Source organism: Pseudopodoces humilis, chromosome 4 (genome assembly GCF_049639895.1).
Source record: "Pseudopodoces humilis isolate 2021_Gansu_Grassland_sample_001 chromosome 4, ASM4963989v1, whole genome shotgun sequence".
NCBI lineage: Eukaryota > Metazoa > Chordata > Aves > Passeriformes > Paridae > Pseudopodoces > Pseudopodoces humilis.
This window is the reverse complement of record NC_142203.1, coordinates 730752-751285: the sequence shown is the minus strand read 5'-3', so window position 1 is coordinate 751285 and position 20534 is coordinate 730752. Positions and strand designations below refer to the sequence as shown.

At 44.1% G+C, this 20534-nt stretch overlaps 1 protein-coding gene across 5 annotated transcripts in view; it reads right to left on the bottom strand.

Moving 5' to 3' along the window:
* The window catches only part of RASGRF2 (Ras protein specific guanine nucleotide releasing factor 2), a 115396-nt gene that overhangs the window by 67862 nt on the left and 27000 nt on the right, over positions 1-20534 (bottom strand). For all 5 annotated transcript variants that reach the window (XM_088054377.1, XM_088054378.1, XM_088054380.1 and 2 more), the window contains exons 2-5: positions 12497-12603; positions 2876-3023; positions 1748-1837; positions 325-578 (exon numbers count right to left, since the gene is read on the bottom strand). In XM_088054377.1, the coding sequence (XP_087910503.1) occupies positions 325-578; positions 1748-1837; positions 2876-3023; positions 12497-12603 (599 nt within the window). The remainder of the gene's footprint in view (positions 1-324; positions 579-1747; positions 1838-2875; positions 3024-12496; positions 12604-20534) is intronic.

Below are 20534 nucleotides of genomic sequence, written 5' to 3'. Positions count from 1 at the left end.
GGAAAGGTGACAGAAAATTATGAGCACTGCCCCAAGAGGCACCATCTGTCCCTTTTTCCCTCTAGCAGAGGAAGACACAGAGGGTAGGAAGGTGAAGAGGTCGTGCTGTTTCCAACAGCACCACCTGCAGCACCTTTGCCTTTCAGCCCTGGAGACACCGGGTGACATCACCTGCACCAGAGCCAAATCAAGGGCCAGGACTCTGCCTTCAGCTGAACCAGAATGGCAACAAGCCGTCAGGGAAACCCACAATAAACACCCAAATAAAAAGCCACAGAAACCCCCCAAAACAGCAACCAAAAATCTCAAGTAAACCCCCTATACCTGTTGAGGAAAATGCTACTGACGTCGTCGTGGCTGATGGGCGGCTTCTTGGAGCTCGCTGCCATCCTCAGGGGCCGCAGGAAACAGTTCACCAGGACATAAAGCTGGTGCACATACTCAGACTCAGCCTCCACCATGTTGAAAACTATCTGGTTCCTCTTCCTCATGCTCTCTGCATGAGGAGAACAAATATAATCTTGGACAATGGTTTTCCATTTTCTTCTGCACAACCAGCCCCGCATAAAGCTCTGAACCTAAAAAGGGATCACGCGGAAGAGGAAAGTAAGGAAAAGAACACAGTACATGACTTAGCATAAGCTCTTCACTGTAGAAATAACCCTCAATATTAGAAGTCTTTGCTCAAAAATAAAAATGTTCTACAATTGTTCTGTAATTAAATATATTTCACATTTCTGTTTGTTAAGGGTCATAATTGTTGCCAGGAAACAGACTGTGAAACACGGCATACACAGAGGGAATCTTTCACTGCATGCTGGAGTGTTGTCCCCTTCCCATCAGCATGAGTCCTGCTCCTTCCTCCTCCCCATAAAACATTTCTCTTATACCCCAAAGGAACCCTGCAACACCTCCAGGTAACACATTCCAGCACAGACTCAATACCATGATTGGCAGAATTCTTAAATGAACTTCTAAGCTCAGTTTGCTTTCCATTCTGAACAGAAAACACTTGGCTGGTGCATTTAAAGCTATGTATCAATACATCACTTGGTGTCATACCCCAAGGCAACAAACATGGAATCCATAAAGACAGATTTTTGGTGTTCTTAAAAAGCACCTCTGTGCTTTTTTCATGGAAAAATCTAACTAAGGACAGTACCTACTGAAGTTGCAAGTGGATTAAAGATGACAGGTCTACATCTGGTCACAGAAAATTTTATTCTTTCTGTGCCCCGATATTGATGTGAAGATCATTCATCTTGAAAGAGAAGCGCAAAATTTTGCTAGTATCAGTTTACTCTGAAAAAAATAACTTCAAAAATAAGAAGGGGCCCAACTGTCAAAATTACCAAGATGCAGAATGCAGTGAATTGCACATAGATTCAGACCTCTCTTGCTACTAAAAAGGGCATTCCCAGCTTCTGCACCTGTGGTTTATCTACACAAAAAGGAAAACTCAGACCAAGTAAATAGCTCAGTGCTGACCCTGGCTCAAACTGCACACCTCAGAAAAAGACAGAAACTAGACACCTTCCATGAAGGATTTTATGCAAATACATCATAAGATTAAATGTGGCACTAAATATATATACAGTTGAAGAGATTTAAGTAGGGGCAGGGGAAAGGAAGACCTGCTATTTGACTGTACTTAAAAAAAATTAAATAAAACTAGACAGACCAAAATATGGAAGTACATCTCTCATCCCACCCTTGTCCCTTTAAACACAAAAGACATCGTGTTTACCTTCTTAATTTTTTTTATATCTGGATCTTCATCTTCCTGGTTGCCTTGATAAGGTCGCATTTTTTCCTTTGTTTTATTCAGTGCTACAATCTGACAAAAACAAACACTCATTAAATGCTTCCTTGAGTTAATGAAACCCTTGGTTGGAAAGCTAACAGAACAACAATTTCTCTTTCCCCCAAGTTGTGGAAGGGGCACAGAATGACCAGCACACATCTGGGGACAGGGACTGGGGCACTTCAGGCCAGTCCAGATCCCTGTGCAGCTGGGAGGGGGACCCAGAACGAGCAGGTTCTGCCCCCAAAACTAGCTGTGCCTTTTGGGATTTATCAGCCTGGGACTGGAACATGGTTTTTAACAACATCCAGGGAGTCAGAGCAGCCTGGAGCAGTCCTTAGCACCATCACAGCCAAACTCAAACCTGGAGGCTGGGGGGAAACAACACAATCAGTGGCACCCACTCCTCAAAGCAGTGTGTCATCTCCAACACCCTGACAGGAAAAGTAACCCCCCCATCAGCCCAACAGGCCCCAATATTATTTAAAAAAAAAACCCAAGGATTCACTGTGGGGACTGTTGCATATGAACCTCACTGTGTTCTGCCATTTTCACAGAATACTACAGAAACAGTGAATACCACTGATGCCTTAGGTTTTGGCTTCCAGCGTTCCCAGGTTGTGCCCTGCCCTGGTGTGTAGCTCTGAACTCCACACAAAGTGACAGCAAGCTCTCCTCACAGCTCAGGCACACACAACAATCCTTTCCCAGCCCCACAACCAAGGGCAGCGCTGCAGCTTTGGGCCCAAAAAGCACAAACAGCCCCGAGCTGAGGAGAGCGAGCTGGGAGGATGGGACTGCATCCCCTGCAGCTGGAATTGCACGGTTCACCCCGAGGTGGGGATGGACCAAAGTGATCCAAGGGTGAAACTCCTGAGCCATCCTGGCTGGAGCCAGGGCCGGGCTCCTGCAGTGCCCAAGGTGCATCCTTGGAAGGGCTTTTAATGGATCCCTGCTTTATTCCTTTAACCCTGCCCAGCCCCTGCCCCTGGAGCCTCTTTAGGCACCACCACAGCCAAGCACCCCACAGAATGCTGGAATCAGTGGTTGCCTGGGGGGTCTGGCACACACCTCTGACTTGAGCCTCTCAATCTCCGTGTCCTGGTCCTCCAGCTGGTGCCGGAGCTGGTTGGCCGCCACCTTCTCGGTCTCCACGATCTGCACCAGGTGGATGTACTTCTGCATCAGCACCTCCCGCTCGATCAGGATGTCTGAGTAGCTGCCAGAGAAAGCTCGGGTCACTAAAAACAGCCAGATGTTGGTTTTCAAGCCACTCACGGGACATGGACATTTTGCCACAATGGCAATAAGCCTGCAAAGCCACCTTTGTTTGTTATAATATACAGCCTGATCATAAGCCACGCAAATCATAACCACCAAATCATCCAAACTGAGTTTAATATCCTTTTTTAGACACATTACCCAGTTTCACAGTATCCATTTACTGAGAACAAGATCACTGCACTTTTTATGAGCTTCTAACTCTCATGTTGAGCCCAAGAATTTGGTAAATTCAAGTTGCTTTACTTATTTTGAGGTCTTGATTTTTTCCCATGTTTTGAGAGGGCCTGGGGGAGCATGTAGGACTTCATCAGAACTATTTCTCTCCATCTGCCAGATCTCTTTATGGAAGAATTCCCATCAAAACTGTCATTTTAGTATGCTGACACATGTTTTATTCTTTAAGGCATTTTAAGATTACTGAAATAAATGCCTTTAATCTAATCAGTATCAGGAACCACGGTACCAGTCTTTCTTTTAGCTCCTGGGCAGCTTTCCCCTAAAAAGGGACAATATTCCTAGTGCAATTCACTATTGTATCTGTTGTTGGGTTTGAGCACAGGATTTAACAGAAGGAACTTTTGGGTTGTAAATGTCTTCCTTTTAAATTTCTTCCTGCTTGTCACAGCACTCAAAACACAATGAACACTTGCTATTAAATTCTGTGAGGCTCTTAAAATTGCAGTAATGTGCACCCTCCATAGTGTGGTTTTCTCCTGTAAATATTTATTGTATTTCAACCAGTGTTAAGCACAGCAATTGAATTCAGCAACTAACCTGGAAAACAACCTTGGATTTAAATAATGGATTTAAAATAATTACAATACATTCCCACAGCTATCATAAAGTAAAAGTTTTTCCTCCTGTACAGATTATAAAAAGAATAAGAAGTTAATTTACTTCTATTAGATTCACTGTTATATTCTGACTACTGCAGAAATAAACAATACACTGGAAAAAGAAAGGTCAGGGCACCTCTTCCAAGAAGTAAAAAAACATAAATATGTCATGAAGCAATCCACTTATCACTCAGCTGTGCAAGAAACAGCCGTGAAGTATGAGATTAATTCTTTAAAATCTTTAATAATAGATTGTTTTGTTTTGCAAGAATTCTGGGGTTTTTTTTTCAGAAACCAGAGTAGTTCATCTCTTTTCACCCTAAAAAGGTATTTGTACATTGTAAAAAGTGTCTGAATTAAAAGCATTAATTGTGTCTGAGTTAGCACTAATTATTTTACAGCGTTAAGATAAAACCATATGTAATATACATAATAAAACGCTTTGATTTACATTTAATATAAATAGTCTTTCCTACTTAAAACCAAATCCAGACAGGTGAATCACCCTCTTTTTCTATTTATCCTTTATAAAATGTTCTAGAAGTTTTGCTACCTATTGTTTTCAACACAGAGTTTGATGGGTTTCATTTCGGTTTTATTCAAACTGAGGAAAATGGTAGGAAAACAGTAGGACACAGACTCACAAAGGATGAACTTCTGATGTAGAACCCAAGATATTGTTACATATAGTGCTTCTTTGTTTTCTCCAGGGGAAGAAATTTATGTCTATTTCTTGGATTCTTTAACTGCATTAAGCTGGACTTCCAAGGCTTTGTTTTTCTGGGGAACAGGAAACTTTGCTCTGGAAGACTGAAGATTTTGTTCCTTTGAGATGCTCTTAGAGCAATTCAGCGAGGTGGCTTTGGCTGTCTAAAATGTCAGGCTCAGCCTGGAAACCAACCAACATCTCCCTCACTCCCATAATTAGGAGTACAAAGAAGAGTTAATTAGAAAAGCCTGTGTACACCTACACTAACTTATAATAGCCTAAATCCATTTTCCTTCTCAAAAATTCTTCTGGGAAATGAAAAATCAGAGACTTTTGGAATAAACTTCATGTACTTGCAACAGCCCTTTCCATCCATCTCCTGCACGCCTGAATAGATCACCATATCCAAATGTGCTAATCTGAATATCCAGAGTAATCCCAGGGGCCTTACAAGAGGACATGAACACACATCTATAAAAAATCCTTGTCAAAGAAAATTGTACCAAAATGTTCAGATGTCAGAGGAACACAGAAAAAATATATAAAATAGGTTGTAAGCAGCCAGCCTAGGTCTGCTTTTCTGTCTGGGGTATCATTTAACAGAAAGAAATAACTGCTGCAAACTACAGCTTGTATGAATTTGTATTAATATTTTGCTGAGAGAAGCAATTCCATAATGTCTAGTGTAGATGAAACATCCTGAAAGCTGAGGCTGAACCTGCCTGCTTCCATCATCTGTAGAGACAGAGCTCAAACCAGGTATTTCAAGAAGCTCTGACTGACCACCACCTACCACATGGAGAGAGGAAGAAATTAATAAAGCCCTGAGAAAAACTGCTGTACCATTTAGGCTGACATGCTCAGAAAACAGGAAAACTGGAGAAAGTTTAACTGTAGCCACATTAAAGGATTAAAGTCTCCTTACTCTGGCAGCAAGCCAGGATAGAAGTTCCAGTAGTGCTACCAGCAAATATCTTTGAGTTTTGTCCTGAAATGAGAGTTATGGTTCACTGGAGCACTCTGTGCTAATTGCACTAAAGCTGCTCAGGCTGCTGGGAGAACCAGGCATTTGGTCTGGCCACATCAAACCACCCTCTTGAAAAGCAGAATGCACAGCCTAATTCACTGGTTATGAAAACCAGGCTCTGGCTGTCTGGGAGGCAGAAGAAATTGCCTGCATCTGTCCCCACACCCACCTTGAGCTACTGCAGGACTGCTTAACAGAGAACAAAGAGCCTCCAGAGAGGTTTTGAAGCCTGATGGCATGGTCACAGCCACAGCAGGGATGGAAACAGTAAAAGCTGCACTAGAATATAACCAATCCAGCCCTGTGACCCTAAGTAAGGTGCCTTGGTGTGTGATCCAAGGTTCTGAGGGGTCCCAGTGCCAGCCAGAACCACAGGGCACCATGAGAACTCCACCTCCCAAATGATGTTTACTGTATGATCCTTTTAGCTGAGAGGGGAAAAACCAGCTGGAAGACAGAGCCTTTGGGAGAGTGGGCCCAAGAACCAAAGCACCCAAAGCTCGCCCAGGAGCAGGGCTGTGCAGGCAGGGAAGGCCACCCTGACATGTGGGATGGAGCCTGTGCTGGAGGCACCTCTCCTCAGCCAGTGTGTCACCCACCAGAGCCACATCTCACACCAAAACCAGCTGCTCCCCTCGTCCTGGCACCCCAGCCAGGAAAATCTAACCAGAGGAATTAATCCACAAACAAACTGGAGGAGAACGGCACCCCACCCCACTGTGCAAAACTGAGACAGAGCTCAGAGCACCAGCAGCCAGGAATCACAGGATCGCGGCATGGTTTGGGTTGGAAGGGACCCCAAATCCCCCCAGTGCCACCCCAGCCCCGGCAGGGCCAGCTCCCAGTGTCCCAGGAGCTCCCAGCCCCAATGTCCAGCCTGGCCTTGGGCACTGCCAGGGATCCAGGGGCAGCCCCAGCTGCTCTGGGCACCCTGTGCCAGGGCCTGCCCACCCTGCCAGGGAACAATTCCTGCCCAATATCTATTTTAACTCCCTCTTTTAGTTTAAAACCATTCCCCCTCATCCTCGTGCTATCTGCCCATGTAAAACATTATTCCCTCTCTTTTCTGTGAGCCTCTTTAAAAGGGAAGCTTATGAAAAGCTGCCATGAGTGCCCAGAGTCCCTGGAAAGGCTCTGCACGCCTCCTCTCAGGCTGGGAACAGCCACCAGCCACAGGGGTGTGAAACTGTTTATAGGCTACAGGGAGGAACATTTTGGGGTTGTACAAGGCTTGCTATGAAAGTGCAAGAGCCAAAGGCAGGGAAAGGGAGGCACAGAATAGGTGTGAGGAGCAGCAAGCTTTGGAAAACACAGAGATAAGGGGATAAAAGGAGATAAAGGATCACAGGTAACCAGGGTGATCAATACACTTGTCTGGCTGTGATCTGTACATCAGCACCACTACACCCTGCCTTCTCATCAAACCCCACCTCACACCCCTCTCCCTGCTGAGGGGACTCTGTGTGCACCCACGGAGCTCTCAGTGCCACTTTCTGCAGCTGGGACCAAGAGGCCACAGGTCCCTGCAGTGCCAGTGACACACAGGACAGGCAGGAGGTGTGAGCCTGGCCCGATGAGTGGCCACCAGCCACGGCTGAGCCAGGCCAGCCCAGCTCTGGGGACCAGAGGCCATGGCAGACACCAGCCAGACACCATGGCCAGGCTGGACCAACAGGGGCTTTGTGATTTGTCTGCTGGAGTTTACTTTTTTTTTTTTTTTTTTTTTCTGAATTTTTCTGAATTTTTCTGCACTGGTGCACAGCTCTGAGCTGCATGCAGAGTGTCAGCCACTGTCCTCACACTTTGGTCACACACAACAATCCCTCTGGGCCCGGAGCTCAAGGACACCCCACAGCCTCAGGCCCCAAAAGCACAAACAAAAGTGACTTGGGGGGAGCAAACTGGGGCTAAATGACTTCATTAGCTGAAGCTGTAATTGCAGGGTTAACCCTGATATGTGAATGGACCCAAGTTAGAATTGTCTGAAACACCCATGACCATTGTCCAGCTTGGTGTAGGCCCTCAAAGGCTTTTCACTGCCCAAAGTGCATCTATTGAAGGCCATTACTGAATACCTACTTTAATTCTCTTAACGTTGTCTAGCCTCTGTTCCAGGTAGCCTCTCCAAGGCACCACGGGGACGGAGGTGCAGGAGCAGCTCCTGGACAGCCTGCACAGCTCAGTGATTTCTGGGGTATGTGCTGGATGCACCTCTCTGCCTCACTTCCAGCCCACCACAAAACACAAAACTTTGGTTTTTAAAGCACCTGGCTGCAGCTAATACACCCTCACTGACAGCAGGGCATCAGTACAAGGCAGCTCTGAGCTGCCACACTGAGCACACAACCACCTGCAAAATACGGTGTAAAATACACAGCAAAATGTGCCTTACAAATCTGAGGGAAAGCCTTTTTGCCTCTGTTTGTTTTTAATTTTAAATTGCCAGTTAGAGGGCAGTAGTTCCTCATACACTTTAAACAGTGATCCCAGGTGAAAGAAGCATTCCCATTTTCCTCCCTGCTCTTCTCCCACATCACCTCCGCAGTGAGCAGACCTGGAGGAATTAGATTGATTAAAACTAAGCTGGCAATAAATTAAAAAAACTATTTCCTTTTCAAATCAGTTTCCCAATTAAATTCACACTTGTGCCTGCATGAAAGAAGGGTTTTCATTCCCATACGTGGTAAATTTAAGACTTGGAATAAGTTAAAATAGAGAAGTCCAATAAGTTTTATTAATACTGAATTCATATGAAGAATTAAAAAAAAAAAAAAAACCAAACCATAACTGTTTTTGAACTACATGAAAAAAAGCCTTAAAATATAAAAAATTTTGTAAGAGAGAGTGGTAAGTACACCTCAGTGTATTGAGGGTGAAATAGATTTTTTCATAAGAGACCAAGTACTGGAACAAAGCCAAAAACAGGACTTCCAGATGCAGTCACTGACAGAGGAGCTAGGATTTGCCAGGAATGACTCTTCCTGCCCAAAAATGTAGCTCAGAAGAAGCAAAGCACACTCTGCCACCCGGGATATTATTGAGAAGCCAAAATAGTGAAAATTAAATAAAATGGAAGGAGAAGGAAAGTACAGATGTGGAACTGATAATGAGGTTCCATTAAAATAGACTGGATTAAATATCCCGCTTCCTGCTCAAAAGCCAAACAATCCCCCATGTGAGCAGAGGGCTCTATGGACAGAAACAATGGACAATATCACAGCAGAAAAGATCCCTAAATTATGTACTGCTATCCAAATAAAATTCTTCTTTACCCACAGTGGACTATGGGGTTCACTGAGATTGGAGCATCCTTTTTTCAACACTCTGTTTATAACTGACAAAGTAAACATGTAACATGTACTCTGAGAAACTAAAAAAAAAAACCCAAAAAACAAACAAACATGAAAAGCAGTCCAAAATTAGATGTTCTATATGTCAATCTAAGAAAACAAGAGGACTCAACAACCTCAATTGCATTGTCTCAGCCAACACAGTGATTACCACTGCTCCTTGTATAAGGATAAGACCCTCTGGAAAGCAATTAAATATTTCCCTCTCTCAAATGCCAGCATATTCACATAGAATAGGATGTTTCTGGGTCTGCTATCAATATAAGAGTGGCAGTAATCTTCTCAATGCCTCCTGCAATTTGTAACTAAGACACCTGAGATGGTACAAAAAAGTATCTTTAAAGTGCTGTATAAAATACCCTTCATCAATTCCTAACAAAACCTTAGGTTAGGCTTAAATCAACAGTGGCACTCAAGAAGTTGCCAAAACTTCTCCCATTTGTCAAAAATACAGATAAACTTAAAAGAAAAGGTCTAGATCATGACACAGGCAAAATTCAATTCCTAAAGAAAATCTGTGCTATTTTGTTCAATTAAGTTGGCAAGAAGAGCCTTACACAATACTCTAAAACTATTACTTTAGCCTCCTTTTATGTATCTTAAGCAAAAGACACAATGGTTTAGTAACTAATTAGAAACTCCAGGTTGTTCTGCTGACACAATGCAAAGCAAACAAAAGCAGCTTCCAGTGAAGTAGAAAATCATCAGAGCAAGGAGGTAGCCCACAATAGGGAATGACATTCCATGTTTACCACCTAAATTTTACAATTTTTTGGTCACTTTTTGGAATTATGTCTGAGAAAACACAAGAAAGCCACGTCTGTATCCCTGGGAAACTTCCCTAAGAAATTTAGATACCCATGAAGAGAAGGTGATTAAGAAAACCTCCCAAATGTCATAGGACTATGAGACTGTCCCTCACAAAGATGTCCACAGTTCAATATCAGCAGGAGGTAGGCCCAAGTAAAGTGGAAACAGTCAAATAGCAAAAAGGGTGGAGATAAAAATAATGATCTTAGTGACTTCAGAGACGCAGATGTAAAGTCTGCAATTACAATTACTCCACTTCCTGATGGAGTCAAAAGTCAACCACCCTGACCCTGAATGTCACAACCAACTTCTACACAAGTTCTCAATACTTTTAGTTGTGTATTGTTTATCATTGCCTTCATTTTGCATCACTTCCTACCTTGAAAATTCATGTGTGACACATTTACAGACTGAACTACAAGGGCAGAAAATTTACCTCATGTTACAAAGCGCTTCTTGCTTACATGCATTTTACACCAGGCAGTGGACAAGAATCCCAGAATCCCAGAACCACTGAGGCTGGAAAATCCCTCCCAGCCCAGCCAGTCCCAGCTGTGCCTGATGCCCACCGTGTCCCCAGCCCAGAGCCCTGAGTGCCACATCCAGGAATTCCCTGGACACCTTCAGGGATGGGCACTGCAACCCTCCCTGGGCAGTTCCAGGGCCTGAGCTCCCTTTCCATGGGGAAATTCCTGCTGCTGTCCCCCCTGAGCCTCCCCTGGTCCAGCCTGAGGCCGTTCCCTCTCCTCCTGTCCCTGTTCCTGGGAGCAGAGCCCAAATCCCCCCGGCTGTCCCCTCCTGGTAGGGAAAGGTTTGTGGCCAAAACAAACCAATGCTGCAGAGGGGGAACCCTGGGATGCTGCTGTCCCTGAATGCTGCAAGGCAAAAATCCCTGCTCCCTTCTTCTCTCACGGTCAGTAGGATGCCTCAGGATTTTAGGTTTTTTATGTTTCAGCTGCTGCAGTGCACTGGTGCACAGCTCTGAGCTGCATGCAGAGTGTCAGCCACTGTCCTCACACTTTGGTCACACACAACAATCCCTCTGGGCCCGGAGCTCAAGGACACCCCACAGCCTCAGGCCCCAAAAGCACAAACAAAAGTGACTTGGGGGGAGCAAACTGGGGCTAAATGACTTCATTAGCTGAAGCTGTAATTGCAGGGTTAACCCTGATATGTGAATGGACCCAAGTTAGAATTGTCTGAAACACCCATGACCATTGTCCAGCTTGGTGTAGGCCCTGGGAGGCTCCTGCCAGCCCAAGGTGCAGCTACTGAAGGCCTTCAATAAATAAACACTTTATTCTCTCAGTCTTGTCTGGCCTCTGGTTAGGTGATGCTCCAAGGCATCAAGTACCCCACAGAAAAGGTGTCCCAGACCAGGGACAAGCCCTGCAGCAGCACAGGTCTGTGGCTGTCACACTTGGACACCAAGCCCCAGGGACCCCCAAGGCATGGAATGATGTGGTCACCCAAAGGGATGCCTTAGGTTTTGCCTTCCAGCGTTCCCAGGTTGTGCCCTGCCCTGGTGTGTGGCTCTGAACTCCACACAAAGTGACAGCAAGCTCTCCTCACAGCTCAGGCACACACAACAATCCTTTCCCAGCCCCACAGCCAAGGGCAGCGCTGCAGCTTTGGGCCCAAAAAGCACAAACAGCCCCGAGCTGAGGAGAGCGAGCTGGGAGGATGGGACTGCATCCCCTGCAGCTGGAATTGCACGGTTCACCCCGAGGTGGGGATGGGTTTATTCCTCTAACCCTGCCCAGCCCCTGCCCCTGGAGCCTCTCCACACATCTCCAGCACCAGGAGGAGGACGCAGACCCCAAGGCTGGATGCCCAGGCAGCACAAGGCCTGCAGCCCTGGGGCCTCATTTCACAAGCTCTAAATTAAAAAACTACGAGCTGCTCGTGTTCAATTTTAGTTCTGAAGCAGAATCACTTCTGTTTACATGGCTCGTGTCCTAAGCAATTCGGGAGCTGCCTGGATCCTTGTGCGTTACCATGGCACTGCAGATTAGCTGAGGTGAGTGGGGATGGGGGGAGGCTGCAGAAAGTGCATTTCAGCAGCAGGTTTGCCTCCACACACCATTCCTCAGGCCTCCAGTGAGGTGCCTCTCACTTAGATCACACTTAAACCATGGCCACTTGCCACACAGACCTCTCCTCAGGCACAGGCTACTGCATGGCTCAAGGTCCTACCACATCCCTTTTCACAGAACTGTGGTTCAGGTGGTTCAGAATTTCAGTTTCCAAGTCAAAATTTTATTTGTCACCTTAATGGCTTAACTACCTCTTTCTTACATTTATTTCTCTATAAGAGTTTTTAAGGAAAAACTCATTTATTCATCTGTCGTATCATTAATTTCCTCATTCATGTAACACACTTGTCTCTAATACAGAGTCTCTAACAATCCTAGGGCTCGTTTCTAATAAAATAATATTCTTCCTGAACTAATTCCAACTGCAGCACAATTGCTTATGAAAGATAAAAGACAGTGAAATAAGCATTGAATGTTAAAGGTGGTGGTTTTTTCTATAACATGCTCATGAATTGCAAAAAACACACAACTAATACGTGTTAACATTTATTTCTGTTTGGAAGGTGGGTTTAGATTTTCAAAGTATTATCCATTTATCTGTAATAACATGGATCAGAGGGTCACAAATCGAGTTTCATACCTCGCTTGGTGAATAGCTTCTACCCACTCATCTCCATCAACCTCATCCTCACAGCGCAGCTCCAGTGGCTTCTGCCCCTCATGGCCAAAGAGAACAGTAAAGTAATGCTGCAAATTAGAACAAAGGAAATAAAATGTTCAGAAACTCTTAAATGAAAAAGACATATAAAATTTTTAAAAATAAACAAAAAGCAACCAAACAAAAAGTACAAAACACAAAAAGCATCCCACCCAGCAAATAAAAAACACCGGAAGACTTTGTATACTCAGCCCAGTGTGCTGCCAGCCCAAAGAAGATGTGTTTTAAGTTGTAGTCTTGAAACATGGATTGAAGTTAAAACAACCCTGAAAATATTCCCCTGTGTTCCAAGGTAATAGCATTCATGTACTTATTGCTAAGTTATTGTTCTAAAACTTCCACATCCAAGACAACAGAATACAATTCCCTAGAGAGCTCCTAGAGCCAACTGCAATAACAGAACTACAGTGGGGTGTCTGCAGTTCTCTCTCACGTTTTTTAACCTAAAACTTTCCTCACAACCCAGCACGGGGACCCAGCTTGGAGCCACCACCACCTCCTCCCGAGAATGCAGACTGTGCACTGGCTCCAGCTTATTCCCCACCCTCCCAGAAGAACAGGGACCCTTCTCATCCATCTCACTCCCCTGTTTGTCCCTCTCTCAAGAAGCCTCACCCATAACTGTATCGCAGCTACCTTTTGTTTTCACAAGAAATTGCTATTCACCCAAAAACTGTCATGTTCCCACTGGCATTTCTTGCATGAAGGGCATTTGTTGCATTGCCCAGGTGTGCTCCACAGAACTGTCAGGGAGGTTTTTGCTGCTCTCAGAATGCAGCATTAGCAGATTTAGCTATTAGGGAGGGGATAGCCACCAGGTATCTACCTCAGCTCCCATTTCATGGGGACGGTTATTTACAACCTTACTCTGCACACCTTGTGTGCCACCTTAGAGCCAGTCAGCAAACAGACTTCTTCCAGGTCAGATGAAAACAGGTCAGAAATTATTCTACCTAAACACACACCTTTAATTTCCACAGGTGCCTTAAATGCACCCTTTAGAAATCCAGATGTTTCATGGGCAGCAGGACAGTGAGGGTCGTAAAAACACCTGGGTTTGGGTCTGAAGTCATTCAGCAGCAATTCAGACTGAACTTCTCTGGATCCCTCCATTGTCCTCACTGCCCAGAACTCCCCCATCCCTCATCCACCTCCACACCTGTGCTCAAGGAACAGAAATTCCTGTCTGTGGTCATCCAACAGCCAAACCCGAGCACTCATACATTTGGCTTCCTTTTGGGTAACATGAGCACAAAAAGAGGAATTCCATGAGAAGAAGTTGTTCACTTGTGCATTGCATTAATTTGTTAAACACCACTACATGTATACAAAGTACTCTTCATGCAGAAGACCACCAGAACTGCAGGATTACAGACAATCACAACAGAATGAGGCCAAATCAAGAAGCAGCATTTGCATTTAACAACCCTTAACTAAAGGAAGTTCAGGCTTAGGTCTCTTAAGTTTCAGAAATTAAACACATCCAGAGCCCAAGTGAGAACTAATAAATGAGTAAATGGACAATCTTATAACCTGTGGGGTTTCAACAGAGCATATCACTTAAACCTGAATGCCATGAATAGGAAAGGAAAAAACATTTAATCAGGTCCATAGGATTCTCCATAGCAGTGAAAGGTAAAAACTTTTACAACAATACAGTGCATTTGAAAATAACCTACAGCACAGTGAAAAGTGCAGCAAGATTACACACAAATGTGCTCTGTTTATAGAGTGGAATAGTCTATTTTAAAAAGCATATTTAAAGATAAATCACACTGTTCAGCACTGCATGTTATGTAACAAGTTATTTGCCTTTCATAAAGCTGTTACATATAAAATTAGAATAAAGACACAAGTGCAGACAAGCACTGGATTTAATCCCATTGTGTGGGGATTCAAGTTAAAGGGAGAGACAATATCAGAGTCCTCCCTACTTTTGAAGTGCAGCAACTCAGACCTCTTTAAAGCAAGACTTGCAGTCATCTCATGTCACAGAATTTAAGCTCAGAGGTGTGCAGTTACCATGGTGACAGGCACGCCAGGAACACACAGTTAGACCAAGAAAATGCATGCATTTGAACCAGCTAGGAGGGCAACCACAGTAGGTCTGCACCCAAAGGCAACTAAAGCTGAATTACAGAAGGCATTTGTTGTGAAATCACCTACATCTGTCAGCCCCTCAAACAGGCATATTGCATTCAAGCATCAGCATCAACTCTCACTTCATTTATCCAGAAATAGTCAACTCTAGAGCAAGCAAAGTGCAATAAAAATATCATAACATGCCTCTAAAAAGAATCTCAAAGTCATCTTTGAATTCTCTTTTCAAAATAAATGTTGCTCATTTAAAAAACTAATTTACTACAAGAAAATAAGACGGTATCTGTGATGCACTATTACATTCTCCAGTAAATGATGTATGTGAGTGGGCCTGTATATATAATTACACAGAGACAATATAATTTTAGCACTGCCATTCAATGCCAAACAGTTCAGCTTGCACATCACTGCAGCACAGAACAGGTAAAAAACACCCTTCTGCATACACACCATCCTTTTCCTGAAGGGAAAACAGTAAATATTTAAGCACTGTAGCACATATTTACATCAACTACCCTCATCACCATCATTATCCTGTCTGTTGGATATCAGGAACACACTTGTGTTTCAAGTTCAGCTGGATAATTTTGTTGTTTATGTTTATTCTGAAAAACACTGGACTCACAGAAGGTAATATGAACAACCTGTGTTTGGACACAAAGCAAATTAAGTAATTCCATTTCAAGGTGTCTTTTCAGTATTTGGGTGCACACAAGTGACATGGCAAAATTTGTGACATTTCCACAAAAACACCTTTGGCAGAGTTCAAGGTAAAGCTATAGAAAAAAAGAGGAGGGAAAGCTTCAGGTGCCTGGCACAGGTGTGAAGGCATGGCTGCCAGCCAAGGAAAGAGGTAAGGGACATCAGGAGCGGTGTGTCACTGTTCTGACTCCTCCCTGGGCTAACCAGAGTTTCTCCCTGCAGGGAAGGGAGGAATGAGGAAGGAGCTGATGGGTGCTGCTGCAGAGAGAAGACTGGAGCCAGGCTCAGCCTCTGGGTGACGAAGTCCTGCACCAGAGCTGGGCTGCCCAGCAGCTCACAGCAAAGCTCTGCCCTTATAAAACTGCCCAAGCCATGGCAGCACTCAAAACAAGGCACCAAAACCTCCTCAGCTGCCAACATCTCCCCTTCAGAGGGGAAAAAGCACATTGTTCTGATTACAAAATAATCAACCAAACAAATAAACCCTCACAAGAAAAACAAACCAACAAAAAACATGACAAAAGTGTACAACAAAAAACACAGCAAATAAGCAAACAAACAAAAAACACACACATGAAACAGCCCCACAAAAACCAAAATCCAAAACCAAACGCCCACAAAAAAAACCCCATTTAAAAAAAAATAAATAATAACCCAAATGATACACGCCCTGTAACAGAAATACTACTTTTAAGGAGGATTCCCAGAGAGGTGCTGGCACCTCTCCCAGGCAGAGGAGCTGCTGCCCTAGGGAATGTCACTTGGCAATTCCACTTTGAGCTCCTGCCTTCAGCTCCTCGTAAATTTGGTCAGCTTTGACTGTCCAGGAGGCAAAGCTCACACCGGGGAAATGATGCAAGTGTCAGCAGTGCTTTTGCTATCCCACCCTCCCATCAGCAGGACGACCCAACAGGTAGATTACATTCCAAGGGGCTCCAGGGTGGCACCAAATTGTCCTTGGAACTTTCAAATGGTGTGAGTGGTGTGGCAGCAGGTGCCTGCCCATGGTCTGCCCTCCCCTAAGCTTCCCTTACTGAACATAAAACCAACTTGCAATGATGCACTGTAAAATTGTCATTTTAAAACCTAGTTGTGCCATGATCGCGCTAGGTGCTACTTCCCGATTTTTCACCAATTTATTGCAGTACTGGTTTAACTATTCAAGCCAGGACACAAAGAGAAAATTACTGGCATCACTATTGATGAGAATGGGAACCAGAGATGAAAAACAATGGTGGAAAACTTGTCTGTGTACCAAGATTGCTACCAAAACATTAAGTGTTTGTTAACAAAACAACAAAAGCCTGTCTTCAACGTGAGGCATGAGGAAGTTTAATCATTTACCATGTATTTAAGGTTTATATTCATTGCCTGATGTTTGCAAGGGCGTGTTGCAAACCTTTGATGCTGAAAAAGGTGGCAGAGGTGATTAATTAAAAATTAACATGACAAGCTGAAAATATTTCTTGTTCTTGACTTCTAAAGACATTTTCATTTCAGAATCTGGAAGCCTGTGTGCAACCTGAAATGCAAGTAAATTACCGAGCAAAAGAGAACAATCACTGTAGCAACTGAAAACTCCTCAGTAATCCCAGAAGGAAAAGCAGCAAATTGCAGCCTAAATCAAAGCAGCTTATGCTATCCAAGGACACATTAACTCATGGAGTTTTCAGATGTGTTCTACTGACAGTATTTTACCCAGCTTCTGAAACACAAAAACAAAATGTGTGTTCTGTATTTCTCACATCCTGGGGAAAGGGAAGGAAAAGAAGGGGAAATGTTGGGAAGAAGGCAGCATCTCCAGAAGGGAAGAAGTGGACAAGGATGGATGTGTGGAGGTAAGGGAAATGTTTGGGGGAGAAGGCAGCAATCCCTCACAGAGAGAGATTATTTTTAACAGTGTCAGGACAAGGGGAATGGTTTCAACAAGAGGAGGGTGAGATGGGACATTGGGAATTGTTCCCTGGCAGGGTGGGGAGGCGCTGGGGTGGATTTCCCAGAGCAGCTGTGGCTGCCCCTGGATCCCTGGCAGTGTCCCAGGCCAGGCTGGAGCAGTGGGAGGTGCCACTGCCATGGCAGGGCTGGGATGGATGGGCTTTAAGGTCCTTCCAACCCAAAGCATCCTGTAATTCCATGGCTCTGCCAGCAGCACACTGATGAGCAGGAGAGTGCTCCCCTCTGCCAGGGAAGATTCCCCCGTGCTGGGACTTGCTGTGCCACCGCTCCTGGCAGGAAATCCACATCCCATTGCTGTTAAATTACCATGGGAACAGAATAATGGCAGGAATGAGAATTCATTTCAAAGTTTCCTGGGAGATCTACTGAGACAACGCATTTCATGCTTGTATCACACCAATTAGTAGAAGCTATAATGAGAACAGGATCAGTGGACATCAGAATTAACACGATGTACTAGGGAAGAATCAGATGGTTTTTGCCTCCTTTTGCATCTCCTCTAAACCCAGAGGAGCTCTCAGAAGGTTCAACAGGTGTTTGGATTGCAACAAAGACAATCTTCACAATGATATTGACAGATATTTAGGGAAATTCTTAAGCATCTAGGATTTTAAAGGAAAAAGTCGCTCTCTCAATTAAAAATTAAAAATAAATAAATAAATAAATAAAATCTGATTAAAAGCTAGGAAACAGTTGGAATATTGGGCCATGTGTCAGTTCTTCAAATTAAACAAAGTAATCAAAGGACTTCCTCAGGGAATTCTGCTGAGGACTGGGACAGGCATTACAAAGGATGATAAAGTTTGTATCTTAATCTATTAATAAGAACTTCAGCAGGCCAGAGTTACTGGACAGCAAGATGGCAGACGTAATTAATTGTCACAAATGCAAAGTGACACGTGTGAGGAAAAGCATCCCAAGCTTCAGATGTGGAAAGATGGACTTTGTACATGGCACCAAAACTCAGGAGCAAGATCCCAGGAAAAGTCCCATGAAAGCACCATCCCAGTGCCCAGCAATGCCAAAGGAAGCAGATCAGAGTACAGGGATGACTGGGGAAGAAACAGAACAAAGCAAACAGGGCAGTAACACTATCGAGCAAAAGTACTCATGGACTTTTCACACAAAGACATAAATTGGGAAGGGTTCAGAAAAAGACAGAAGTGGTATGGACAGGGTAACAAAGAGTATGCCCCAGGTGGATAAGTAAAAACTTAATCTGGGACTCTTCAGAGCAAAGGAAGGACAAGGGGTGATGGTTCTGAGATGAAGGAGGCCAATTCAGACTGAATATAAGGAATTTTATATCCTTTTTTGCCATGAGGGCAGTGGAGGAGGAAGAGGTGGGTGCCCCATTCCTGGAGACATTCAAGGTCAGGCTGGACAGGGCTCTGACCCACCTGGTCAAGGTGCACATGTCACAGCTCATTGCAGAGAGGGCTGGACTAGGAAACCCTTAAAAGGTCCCTTCCAACCAGAAATCTGTAATTCTGTGGAAGGAACAGCTTTGGAGATATAACGGAAGTCTACAAAACCAGGAGGTGTACAGAGTGCATGAACAGGGTGTCACAGGTCTATTTCCTTTCCAATTAAAAGTAAAAAAATCTATTAAACAAAGGTCAGAGAAAACAGCCTCAAAGCAAACAGAAGAAAGTGGCTCTTCACAGAGCTGGTGATAGTCTGGTGTTGCTCTGTGACAAAGGAAGTGGTAAATGCTGTGACATTGGTGTGTAGGGAGAGCAGAGGGTTCACTGTGCAGAATTGTGGGCTAGCAAATGGAATTCATATATTTGGAATTTAAACAGTCCTGAAGCTGAAAATAACAGGAAAGTCATTTCAGAGGAGATGGAAGGGAAAAGTAAAATAAGAATTAAATTGATGCCTTTCCCAGCATGTCTTCGTGGCCACCATGGACTACCTGGGACACACCAGGGACAGGTAATTAGAGCAGCTGGACCTTTGGTTGAAGCCTTTCTCATAGTCCTAGAGAGGCTAATTAAAACTTCCCTTGGTGGCATGAGAGTATTCTACAGCCTTCAGATTGCTTGTGCACTTCATTATAAATGAGATGTGCTGGTGCCTTCATGAAGTGCTGGCTCTTACGAGTTTCCTGGGGTTTTTCTTGCTGCTTTTGGGTTTGATTTTGATTCTTTAAAAAAGTAAAGAAGTAATTTGCAAACCTGGTAGAGAGACACTGGGGTATTCCAGGTTCTGTGTTTCTTTCTGGTGACACCTGGGGATTAAGGAGGATTTTTACCATTTTAGTATTACTTCATCCTCCCTGATAGGTAGACATCTGTTACTGAACAGAACTACAGAGAAAGAAATTCTATAGGTAAATGAGAATAGGGATTTTATCTGCCAAGAGCACATTAGAAGATACTGATTTGGATCTCCCACACAGAGGGGATATTCAGAGATGGGCCATGGTATCTGCTCCAGGTTTAGCTTCAAACTGGACAAATACAAAATACCTTGTACTGGGTGGGGGATGGCATGGCTTGATGTCTCCTTTCTTCAACTAATATTGAATTAATTGAGTGTCAACCTGCTCCATAAAGCCCATTCTGAAATCTGGCAGTGAACTGCCTTCCAGAGCCATCCTGCAAATACTGTCTGGCCAAGAACAACTGAGGTAATTTTATGTAATTATGCAATCAACAGTTTTCCAATTAGGGAGATTACACATAAATGCACCCTGTGTTATAAACTCTTGCTCTGTCAATTAGAAAATACTGTGCCCAACTTGCATGCAAATCACAAGTCAAGGAATATACAAAGGTCACTGAGGACCTAAATTCTCCTGCAACTCCGTTGACTTGCATTGAAATTACACCAAATTACAACGGTTATAGCATTTGTTTTCATGGATGAGAGAACCAGGCTAATATGGCCCCATCTGCTCTATTTTCAATGCAGACCATTTGTACTCCAGCAGCAGTTTATCAACAGGGAAAAAATCTGCCACATAAAAGGAACTCTTAACAAGTAGAACCTGCAGGAACGGGTACAACAACTAAGTGCAGCTAAGTTACTCACTAATAATGAACTGAGCACGGGTACCTTCATCTCCAAGTGCATTTGGCACAGTCCAGTGGGAATTTCCTGCCAGAAACCTCAAGGCATTTGCTTGTCAGGGACCTGCCAGCCGCCTGGCAGTGACAGCACGCAGAGCCCTGCCAGCGCTGCTGCCTCCCCTCCC